Source organism: Acipenser ruthenus, chromosome 23, assembly GCF_902713425.1.
Source record: "Acipenser ruthenus chromosome 23, fAciRut3.2 maternal haplotype, whole genome shotgun sequence".
Taxonomy (NCBI): domain Eukaryota; kingdom Metazoa; phylum Chordata; class Actinopteri; order Acipenseriformes; family Acipenseridae; genus Acipenser; species Acipenser ruthenus.
Genome location: NC_081211.1, coordinates 24900002 through 24912622, shown reverse-complemented (window position 1 = coordinate 24912622; position 12621 = coordinate 24900002). Strand labels below are relative to the sequence as shown.

Genomic DNA, 12621 nt, shown 5'->3' with positions numbered 1-12621 from the left:
CCATTTTTTTAATGAGATCAAGGAACTACTGTTTAAGGTCCCATGTCTGGAATTTTTTGTATATATATATATATATATATATATATATATATATATATATATATATATATATATATATATATATACAGTGTATGTATGTGTGTGTGTATAAATATATATATATATACAGTGTGTGTGTATATATGTATATATATATATATATATATATAATATATATATATATATATAATATATATATATATATATATATAATTTTTTTTAATGTCACACTACCTTTCATACATTTGAGCAAATATATTTGTTAGATGTCATAAGTTATTAAAAAAAAAAAAAAGCCCATATTCAGCAGTTGTTTTACTACTGGCAAAGGTTGCCCTTTAAGTAAACAGTTCTGCCTGTTTTAGAAACCTGTTTAAATATTCCGTTCAGGATGAGAAACAGAAGCTTCCCTCTTTCCTTCCTGTGTGCTGTAAACATTCCATTTGCGTGGTGTCATTCTGAAGCCAAAGCATGTCAACAATGAGAGTATCATTATAGATCCGCTAACCTTAGGGATTTCTTCTAGACGAAAAGGCGTTGGGATTATAAATGGGTTTAGTCATAAGGGGATTCTGATGTCTTGTTTATTAGATAAAGTTTGCGGCGAATTAGTGACTGTTAAAGGTAGTTATCCAGTTACAGCGAACCACAGAACACCGTACCTCTAAATAATGAACTGCAATAAGAGGTAGAAGGCTTGTATTCTTGGTTCGGTCAACAACAATGAGTAAAGTGTCTTTTAGCGGCAGTTGCTTTGTTTGTGTTCCAGTAGGTGAGGACTACAATGTTTTCATTGTCTTCCTGGGCAGGGGTGGATACAAGAAATGCAGGCTAGTGTCTCGCCCTCTCCTTAACTGTAATAAACTGAAACCTCTAACTGTAAAGATATATCCCATTATGTCTGCACAAACTGAACTGTCTGTCTTGCCTATTCTGTTATATACACAATACACAGTTACAAATAAGTCTTCCAGCTGGTGTAAGGTGTCTAAGAGTAACCCTGTGCTCCTTGATTGAAACAAAACCTGCCGACCAGCAGATCAATTGAATTTCTTCCTACTTATTGGACAAACTAACAATGTAAAAACAATCATGGCTGATCTAAACGTCCAACACTGTGGAAAACCCTGGCAAGGTGTAGCCCTCTTATAATGCCGAAGTAGCACCATTGATCAGTGATAGGCCTAACTAGATTTAGTATTGTTTTAAACCGTTTATATTTGGTAGCCAAAGTAAATGATATATATCTATATATATATATATATATATATCTTCTTGCCTTATAACATAGATCATTAATAATGCTGTTCACAGTCTCCAAGATAAAATCACTTCCGACTGCTACAGAATGCGGGGTTCTGGTCTCAACCTAAATGTGTGGCATGGTTCCAGATTTCAATCTAACACAGCTGGGGAACTCACATGCATGCACTCCCTCCCACACTCTGAACCCAATGCCTCTTGGTTGCACATCGTCATTTGAGAATGACCAGATGTAAAGCCATAGATTCATGTATCAGTGGATAGGCTCATTGCAAACCTTGAGAAATGCAACTCCCTTTTTGTCAACCATGGCATGAAGGCTGAGACATATAGGAACTTCATGGTAATCATTATTGAGTGATCTCTCTGTAGTTCAGTAACAGGTCACTCTATACAAGCCCTGAAACATTTTCTTTTGACTTATTTTAAGATCGGTGTTCCTTTAACAGCATACAACATTGTTTTTGATTTTGTTTTCTGGTAAGATGTGCATGGCTTTTATTTATAGTCAGCCATTTTTATTGAGTCTTTTATTTAGTCTGCTATACCGGTGTGCATCAGGGAGGCCCTTGAAAAATGACCTGAGTGGGGCAGGGTGGGTCTTTGTTACACCATAGATCTAAAAGCTGACGTGGGTCATCACATTTCTAAATGATAATCAGTAATAATAATAATCATTTTTATAAAGTGATTGCTTTCAAAACAGAATTGTCCTTGGAAATAAACCAAAAAGACAAAACAGGCACTGCCAATGTTTTAAGAATAAACAATTGGTATCAGTCTGTTGTATGTATATCTCAGTGTCAGATTATGGGTGAAATATTTTCATTGTGTCATCACATAGGATCAGCTTTGTTTTTTCTGGTGCAGTTTGTTGTATCATAGCATCGTTGTGCAGCTGACCAGCGTATGAAATGAATCTGAGAGCTGCCCTTGAGTCTGTTAATAAGAGACAACCTTAAAGGTTGCAGAAGGTTGTTACATCATTTGCCTTGGAACGTCCTTCAGCTTTAGGCATTTAGGCTGTAAAACACTGTAACAGTGTGCTGTTGTTTCTGGAAGTATTGTAGATTGTAGTGGATGTAATCAAATGCAAAGAGCAAGATTCACTTAATAAAAAGTGACAGAAGGAAGCACTGATGAAAAAAACAGATGGTCTCTTAGTCTGCCATAGAAACAAATACCTGCAGTGTTTTAGCTCTTGCTTGTAATATGTCCTGCATATATTATGAGTCCAAGATATTAGAAAAGTACATGCAGATAGATTTCATACAGTTTTTCTGATGTTCAGTTTGTCAAAATGATGGACTTAACGGGGCTCTGTCGACACTCATGTAACAAGTCGCTTGGTTATTTTCTTATTTTTCTTGATGTTCAAATGCCATTTGAGACTATTTACTCCTTTTAATATGTAAACTGTGATGTGGACGCCTGCTTTACAAAGCACCATTTTATGGGCAAAGCGTTTTGGGGGGGAAAAAAAAACATAGCTCGGAATTTTTGGCAACCAAACAAATGATTAAATATACACCATGTCAGCTAAAGCAAACTGCCTTTGATTTAATATGCAAGGAAAATGCACACACTATGGATTTCAAATCCAAACTCCTGGAAGCTTCAGTGCAGATATAACATCAGCTTAAATATTCTGCACAAATATGTCAGAAATACATAATGCATTTAAAAGCAAACCTATTTTAAAGAACCACATTTCAGTACACTGCATATTCTTATAAATTAATCATTTGCACATATGCAAGCCTCTACTACTTGGTTAGGGCATGTTTAATTACAGTTTGCCTCACAACCATTGGTGTTTCTTCATGTGTTTTTAGTATATAATGTTGTTTATTCTTTTTAGATGGAGCTTCTGGATAAGTTCCCTGTGGAAGGAGGACAGAAGGACCCAAAGCAAAGGATTATTCCCTTTCTCCCAGGTATATATACATATATATAATGTGGTTTAAAGTTTCTCAGTTATCCTGTCCATTTTGCTCTGTACAGCTCGGAAGTCATGCCCACAGGCACCGCCCCCTGGGCAACCAGAACTAACAACATTCCTTCAGCCACATGCTGTATGATACTGATATTATATTGAAATAATGTACTGCCTTGAATTAATCAGATCTTCTTAGAAATGAGTCATGACATGCCCTTCGTTTTTGTAGCCCTCTGTAAACCAACCTACCGAAGGCTCACATCTTCTTGACGGTTCAGTGTTCTCTATAATGAGTCTTTATTTTGGAAGGTTAGAGTTTCATGTGGCTGAAGACAAGTAACTTTGAGTCATCCAATGCTACTTTTAAAAAAAAAAATTTTTATAAACTTTTGGATATGTGGCAGAATACCTACTTGCCCCAGTACTGTAGGTCAGTAGGACAATGTAATTATGCTTATTGTAACACGTTACCAGCAGTCAAGCCCAAAGCCTGCACTAACACAGTGGAAATATTCAATAAATGTATTCGTAAAACCTTTTTTAGTTGAGATAGCTGTAAAAAGTGTAAGACCGTGTTGTTTTTCAGAGCCGTGCCTGGCCCCCCTCTCCCTGGTTAGACATGTGGTGTTTCTATATGAATCAGAATTCCCAGTATTGTGAAGGTCTGGAGTTAATCAGAAAATGTAAATAGTGAGGGAGAGTGGGAGACTCTGCCACAGATCTCAGCTGTATTTATTTAACATATTCTTTATTTGAGGGGAGCGCCACGTGGGCTTTTTTTCCATATGGTCTTTCTGGTTTTTAATTATTTTTATTTAATTTGTTTTTAAAAAAAAGTTTTAGTAGGCAATGTTTAATTTTTTTTTTTTACATTAAATATTAAATGAAAAATATTTTGTTTCTGCATCTTAACTTTTTCTATACTTTCTTGGTAAAAATAAAGTTACAAGACTGGGCTCTATTTGAGTGCTGATGAGCTATACTGTGTTTTGAAGCAGTGCAAAGTACAAGAAGAGTACAAAGCTCGTAACTGCCATTAGCTTTTTGATTTAAATAATGGAATATAGTCAAATACTGCACTTCATGCTGTAGAGCCCTATGCTCCAGTGAATCCTCATTTTTCCTATCGTATTACATTTTTATTGCCTTGTTTTGCCAGCAACCATAATCGCCGCCCTAGTAAAAGTCTCTGGCAGATACTAGTATACTGTACATCACGTTCCAAATGCAAGATTGTCAAAACTCTGTATCCTCCTATCACAGTTGCTGCTCCATCTCCGGCACTAAAATAGGTATATTAACTATTTAACTAGTTCTTCAGTGGTATGAAACAGTGACTGCTAGGGTTGTTGCAAAGGAAGGACTAAATAAACAAAATGCTGGGAATTAAATCTATGGTACTTAATCAGAAGTCCTGCAGACAGTATGTTAGGGTGCCCGGCCTGAAAGCAACATTTCCATTTTTAAAATGTCAACAATGAAAAAGCAGTTCTCTGTGAACTTTTACTCTTTTAAGTGTGGTTTACAGTAAGTACAGTTTGTTCATTAGGCTTTCCAGCTTCCTCTTCATCTGTCCTATTTGGTCCAGACTGTTTAATGAAATGGATTTATCTCCTTGGACATCACTACACTATGTTTGTCAGCTGGTTTACATTGATGGACACTTATGCCATTTTTTTTTTTTTTTACAGAAAAAGTCTTGATCTTTATTCTAAAGTTCCCTTTGGTGCAGCATTGCTTTGGGATGCTGACAACCTACCACCCACAGTGAAATTCAGAAATGAACCATGTACTGTACCAGTAAAAACATCTTCTGGGAAGATTGTTGGAGCAGACATTTGTCTGCACACAAAGATTTCAAGCAATTCCTGAGGGTTGATATGTAGAATGCTCAAGACTCGGAAGTGGCTGTATGAAAAACATTTGATCATATAGCTGTTTTATATTATTATATGTGGTTCATGGCTTAAAACCCTTTTAACCCCATGTTTACTTGAAAGCGATATGCTATATTCATGACTTCAAGACAATTAACCATTCAGTATGTAGACACTTGGCTACCTCACCCTTTTCACTGTTTGCATGGGCACTGTAGTCCTTTTCATTTAATGTTTCAGATCAATTTGACCACTTAGTATTTTATAATTATAATTAGTTATGCTGCTCCTATTGAAACACCAGTGAGTTCAAAAAGGAAAAGCACACATCTTGAGAAATCGCCATTGCCAGCTCTATTAAAAGTGACTAAACAGCAAATGTTAAAGCAATACCACCAGCTGCTTATTATCTCTATCCTTTTAGCAGCATTTAATTTTGCTCAACTCCGTGTCACATTCAAGTTTTTACCAATCTTCCTAGTGAAAATTGTGTATGTCTGAAGTGGGGGAGCTATTTCCTTCCAAATCTGGCTAGACTAACCATTTGTCTTCATGGAGGAATTTTATTACATCTTTTAAACTCTGTAAGAGTGCAGTTTAACCTCACTACTAAACTAACAGGCAAGCTTGGAGCCATTTTAAATTTCCTCTTTTAAATGTAATGGCACTGTGATATGTAGCTATAAAAGTAGTTAATTCAAATAGAATGATTTGGGTTTAAGTTACACTGTTTCTGTTAAATGACTAAACAGGGGTATAGTCTAGTTTTATGCTTAACCTCAGTCCAGACAGAGATTGTTAATCTAATCTTCAAGAAGAGAGTGGAATGTGTGGGAAATGCTTTGCTATGCTGCCCTGAGTGACACAATAAACTACCCCACATTGTGTGCTTTTACCTATTTCTTCTTGTCTAAAATGAAATAGGTATAATTGCAATGCTAAAATCAGTTAGAACAATATTTAAAGAAGTTAGAGGTTTCTTGCAATCATGGTAAAATGTGCATCTTTAGTACGTTGTTCAATAACTTTTCTACCTTTTTAAAAGCATTCAATGGTCGGTCTAAACGCTTAAATGTTTATGTGCAGGAGTGAAAAGCTTCTTTTGGTCCTCCTCGATTTCAGTCCTGTGTTTTCATTATCCCTGTAATTGCTGCCTGACGGGTTTATACCTGTATATAGTACTGCTCAGTTTGACGAGAGACCATAAAATAATGACTCAGCAGCCAGTCAGCAGTTTAACCAAGAAACTCCAATTACAAACCTACTGTTGCCATATTTTCTGACCCTTCTAAGTCTTCTAGTCTATTTTGTTCAGGCATTCATTGGCCAACTTCGTAAACAGTCAGCTGAATTAAGTGATAACAGATGGTGTGTATATATATATATGAGAGAACTGTGCAATAACAACCTATAAGTTTGAGTATTTTATTTTTTGGTGTATTTGTTTGTTATCGTGTGCACAGCTGGTCACCATACTGTATTGAGGCTTTAAGTAACTCAGTCTACCTCGGGAACGTCGGAGGTGGGAGACGTTGGCACTGTGGCCCAAATCCCTATTTAAACTCTAAGAACTGTGCTTTAGATTTGGCATTGGTTGAAAGAAGAGTAAGTCGTTTCAGTTCACCCCATATTGGTCTCGTTAATTAATCCCCCAGAAAGGCTTATGGTTAATTAAAAATTGGGAATATGCTTCTGTTAAAACAGATTGGAAAAGCAGTTTGGGAAGCCAATGCTGTACTCCATGTGTTCTGTCCCAAGTAAATATAGAAAAATATACTTGTGTAAGTTATATCCTCCTTTTCTCTTTCCTGTACCGTAAATGGAGTCAAAACTGCCTGCCATGACGGAACACAGCCAGCAGTTATCTAAATCCTCCTATATCAGTGCAATCTCACCCATGCCCTTGCTTTGACATATGGCTAATGAGGATTTACTGTAAGAGCACTTTCCATGTAATGACGGAAGAGACCTTATCCAGTGGAAAGTCACTGCAACACATTAGCTCTGTAGTCATTTAGCACAGGCTGTTTAGCACACTGTCAATCCAGGACTGGTAGATTGCCAGGGGCTACAGTATGCACTGGAAGTGCACATTTACAAGGCAATATGTTTGAAGTTGGGATGCTTGTGTAGCTGCCAAACAAAATGGAAAGTTACATTATTTATTTGCTTGTGAACTGCACGGCTATGAAGTCAAACGCCTTACCAGTGTGGTGCTACAATCAGGATTAATACTGTAACTACTCTTTTAACCTACCTGTGCAAAGGCTACCTTTAATCAATTTGTATTACTATATCCCTTCATCTATGAACATGTAGCTACTGTTAAGCACTTGGCCTTCATTATTTACTTTTAAAATAGACAAGGCCGCAGCAAGGATGTTGAGGATTTAGGATGGCTGTCTGATGGGATCAGATAGAGGTTAGGGGTGTATGAACCTTTCAACTCTAACCCTTATTAATCAAGTCAGGACATCCCTTGAGAATGACTCTATTCTGTGTAAATTGCTCCAAATAAATACATAAATTGATATATTAATTAAGTTACCACTGCAAGTTCTGAATGTCCATGACATGTTACACTTACATTTGGGGTTATGAAGCTTGGTATAGACATTCCTTAATTCTTGGATGTGATAATCTAGCTCATTCATTATTATTAATTTTAAAGGCATTCCAACTTCTTGCCTTGCTTTTTTTCTAGTTTTGAAAGTGCTCCTGTTAAAGTACAAAGTGACAAGGCTCATCCTTAAGTCATGTTTTGATTTATTAAATTTGTATCCCAAAATATTTTAGCTGTACTTCCACACATCTGTCAAATGCAGAAGAGAAACAAAGCGGGTTTTCCTGCTGGTAGTTTCATGATTTATCTTTAGAGTGCAACATTCGTCAGAGTGAAGATACTGTAAATGCATATTCTTCATTTTGCAGTCATTGCAATTGATACACTTCCAGTGTTACTGACTAGGCTTCTTCTTACAGCCCACAGATGTGACACATCCCTAGGGTAAGCTGATATAGATCTCTGCGGTTTCATTTTTGGACGAGGTACAGTGCTACATCAGCATGAAGGCTTCAAATGATATAAGTTTCTTCCGTGTTGCAAATCTAGAAAGAAGAATGGTTTCATCTTTGTCCTTGTAATCTACAGGACAGTCCCAGCAGGAGCATTCGTTTGAAATGCTCTTAAGGGCCCCATGATTTACTAGATATATACTTCATCTCTGGAAGCTGCTTGGTGCAGAGCATGACTTCAAATAACTCCACAGTTTGTGCAGTGTTGGCAAGCCTTGTTCCCACTGCCAGAGAGTGGAGTCGCGGGCTCAATTTCAGGTTTACGAAAGCTGACTCATGTAAGAAATTAACAGTCCAAGAAATTCAGCTGTAATTCATGGAACTCTAGATTTACCAAAAAAGCACAGATTTTCAAAGTTAGAATTCTGCACATACATTTCAGAAAATATGAACGTAGCATTTATCTGCTTATCGGAAAGTATTTCTTCATTACCTCAGTTGTTGGAAAATAATGCCAGCAGCCTGTTGGTCATTCCTTTGTTTTTCCCATGGTTAGCCAATCTGGCTGAATCAGCACAACAGTGGAGACTTCAGGAAATGAAGGAAATGAATGTTGGAAGCAAAGTCTGCAGGGTCTTTTCCCACCTAGACATTTGGATTAAAAGGTGTTATAAAACACTGGATGCAGGAAGTGCATGCAGATGATTGTGTCTATTAATGAGGAGAATGAAGTAATACCAAAAGAGCTGAGCCAAGTATTCTTGATTATGTCTGTAAAAAATACAACAGCTGCATTTCTGTTCTTGAAACCCCAGGATTCTTGCAGTTTGTGCTTTCATAGTTAAAAAGCAATTTGTACAAATGTTAAAGCACGGGTAGACATTCTGGAACCATATATCTGCCATGAAAAATACATGGATGGAATTTTGATAGTCATACCCACCTCAAACAAGTATATGTTCTAGAATCCAGTGATGTAGCAGGGTTAGGGAGGAGTGAGCGACTTTGAGAACTGTCTGCCCCTCGGCCCTTACAGGAAATGGATAGAAGACAGGGATATGTAAAGGTCATGGGGGTTAGTGGCACATACAGGGTTATTGTTTCTATGACGATGTATTGGAGCTCTAAAAAGATAAGTGATTTTCAAAAGCATGTCCAACACAACCACTTACAATATACTGACAAGTCATTTTATTGCAAAGTCAGATGTTCCATTATTAAAGCAATTAGGTGGTGTGCGCTCGCTGTAACCTTTCTAATGCATTACATTCTTTGTAAATTGAATGAACGGTCTAATCCAACCGATTTTAATCCATTAGTCTTATTAATTGTTTATTTTTATCTTTTCAACCTGGAATCTACACAGACTGGCCGGATAATTAGGGAATGAAGGCCTATTTGATCTGCGTGAGACACCTGTCATGGAGGAGCACATCAGCTTCACAAGGGGCATGATAGTAGGTGCCTGTACGACTGGCTATCCTTCAGCACAATGGCTGAGATGACTCCATGAAGACTGGGTCTCTTGGGCGCTCCTGGATTGGCATAGTTAAACCACCACTGGAAAGCACAACTTTGATCAAGCCAGTCATGACAGATCAAAACATCAATCTGTTGTGACGAGCAGCTAAAGTGGTACAAATCATAGAAACCGTCAACACTGACCAGACGTGACCTGTTTACACTCGAACAATGTGCCATGAGCAGGGTGGGCTTTGGTAGCAGGTCAGTGTAATAAGGCCAGATCAATTTAAATCGAGTGATGTCATTAGGCATTGCGATTATTTAAGTAACTGGGTTAAATAATGAGAACCGAAAGGTGAATGAGACTCAGCTCTAACATTGCTTTACTGCTGCAGCTTCTGATATTGCTGTAAATCCAAGTCCCTTGTCTGTAAATCCATTAAACACATCTTGGACCATTTCAACTCTTCCAGATGCCAATGATGAAAGGTCTGGTTGATCTGCTCTTATACTGAAATTGAAAGCTTATTGTTTGGATGTCTGGTGAGATCTCAAGCAATAACGTGGTAAATTGAAATTATACATTTATTCTGCTGTTGCAGTTTTGATTTAGACCAGTTGACCTTCACTGTTAAAACCATTGCTCCTTTTTCTCATTAATCACTTTGATTTACATCAATGGCATGTTTTCATTGGATGAGCATTGAACATTTTACCAACGTTTAAAGACAAGAGCGTCTGTAACTAAACCCACAGGCATTATTATTATTCTGTAAAGCACTTTGTGATGGTGGTCCACTATGAAAGGCGCTATATAACTATTGATTATTATTATTAGTAGTATTATTATTATTATTATTATTAGAGATGTGGTTTTCATTGAAAGAACTTTAATTTGATTCTTCTAATGATTGAAATTGCGGCAGTATTAAATTGCACTGCTGTTTAAATCAATTGAACCAACCCAGTGGTATTGATTTACAGTATCGTGTGCAGTAGTATATGTTATATACAACTTCAGGCTTGTAAATATAAATCACTTAAAAATTAGTTGAAATACATATTATGCAACAAAGTGCAGTCATTTCTCCTTGCGTAACATAAATGTAATTGCTTTTCAGAGTTGTTGCAATGGGCCGCCTTGATTTTGTTCCAGTTGTTTGTGCCAAAAATGATTCAACATGTTGGCATGCAAAATCTTAATCCATTTTATTCTTAAAAACAAACCATTTAAGTAAAAAAAGTTCTTTGTTTTTTGTAATCTGTTTTTGTTTTTTTGTTTTTAGGTAAAATACTTTTCCGAAGAAGTCATATCAGGGATGTTGCAATCAAACGTCTGAGGCCAATTGATGAATACTGTGGGGTGAGTTGAAAAGAGAATCAAAGCTGCTTTTTTATTTGAATTATCATAGATTCCTAATAAAGATGAATTATGTTCTCAACTGTAGTACAAGTCTCTTCGATAGACTTGGCATAGGGGCTGGCCAGTCCCAAGTGTAGCTGGGCAACAATTCGGAAATCACTACACGTCTACTTTGATCTAGATTGATGCCTGCTACCATCAGGTATTAAAGGTACACTTGCATGACAGTATATATAGAATATCGCCTGAACATTTGGCAATATTGGGTTAGCTGCCTCTCCCTCTGAATAGTGAAAAGGAGGCATACTAGATGAGACATGCTTATGTATGGTTTTTAGATGCACTGCACTGGATTCATTGATTTTGGGGGCACACAGTGGGAAAACAGTTAACCGTTAACATTTCAGTTGTATTAAATAAACCTTTTGATAGACCAACCTAAAAGTAAAAGCAAGAATATATTAGATGGTACGTGTAGCCGTGTGGGTTAAGATGGAAACACAATTGTGGATGACACCGGGGATGGTTCAGACAGATGGTGGTAACGTAGTCAGCACTCGAACACCACACTCGGATTAAATGAGGGAGGTAAGAGTGCATGTCAGGATTCATCCTTGCTTTGTTATCCCTGCACTGGTACATGGAATAAACCCATGGATTGAGAAATCAAGCCATGGCAAATAACAAAACAAAACAAAACAATCTGTAATTTTAACACAAGCAGGATGAAGAAAACAGATTTAATGACTAAGCTGTGAAGTGCAACTGGAGCCAGAAAATTGTGTAAAACTGTTTTATCGCCTAATAAGGTAAACTAGGATTTAATACCATGTTGATGGCAGGATAAATATTATAGGCCAATACTGTTAATAAAAACCAGATGGTTTGTGATAAGCCTTACAGGGTCTTGATAATCTACTAGCTAGTGAGTAAGAAAGTTGTCCAGATTTGTTAGCTTCACAATCGTTTCATTGCCAGTGCTTTGAAATGCTGAGACAGCACTGGTCAGCACACCAAACAGCATTTTGTTTAATGATTCAGTGTCTTACTGTATATATCAGTAAAACAGAGTGCCTTATTTTTCTTGGCTCTCAGAGATTTAAAGGTGGTGTCTAACATGTGTTCTTCCACACTTGTAAAAACAATGAACCTCAGGCTTTTTTCCTGTGCTGCTCTTAAGGATCTCAGTTCTTTGTTTATATTATTTTCTACTGAGAGAAACAGGAGGTTTTGTTGGGGTGAGCTGCATTGGGATCTGTTGACACAGAGGGACTCGGCTGTAATACAGGAATATTAAAAAGGGTTGGAAATTCTTAAAACAACTCGTCCGGGTGTCACTGATGGATTAGAGGAACGCAGACAGGAGAAACGTTTCCCTAACCCATCTGCAAAAACAACCCTCGTATTCTTGGTCACACATGATTTAAAATGGAAAAAACAAACTGTACAATTAGGTATTAAGAGTTTTTGATTTCAGTAGCTGTGTCGTAATAGTGCGTGCATTCAAGTTAGTTTTAACCTTGCTACCATCATTAAGAAGTTTTTCAGCTGGTCTGCAACAGTGACCTTCTTACTGTATGCATGAATTCTGGTTTCTATATTAGTTGGTTTAATCAAGTAATAGGTTTATATAGCAGGATTAAAAAATTTAATCTCAGTGT

The 12621-nt window shown here is 37.0% G+C and overlaps 1 protein-coding gene across 2 annotated transcripts in view; it reads left to right on the top strand.

The window, feature by feature from the left end:
• Window positions 1-12621, top strand: part of LOC117413267 (SH3 and PX domain-containing protein 2B-like) — a 46007-nt gene that overhangs the window by 13388 nt on the left and 19998 nt on the right. For both annotated transcript variants that reach the window (XM_034022195.3, XM_034022196.3), the window contains exons 3-4: window positions 3164-3239; window positions 10884-10960. In XM_034022195.3, coding sequence (XP_033878086.3) covers window positions 3164-3239; window positions 10884-10960 — 153 coding nt within the window. The remainder of the gene's footprint in view (window positions 1-3163; window positions 3240-10883; window positions 10961-12621) is intronic.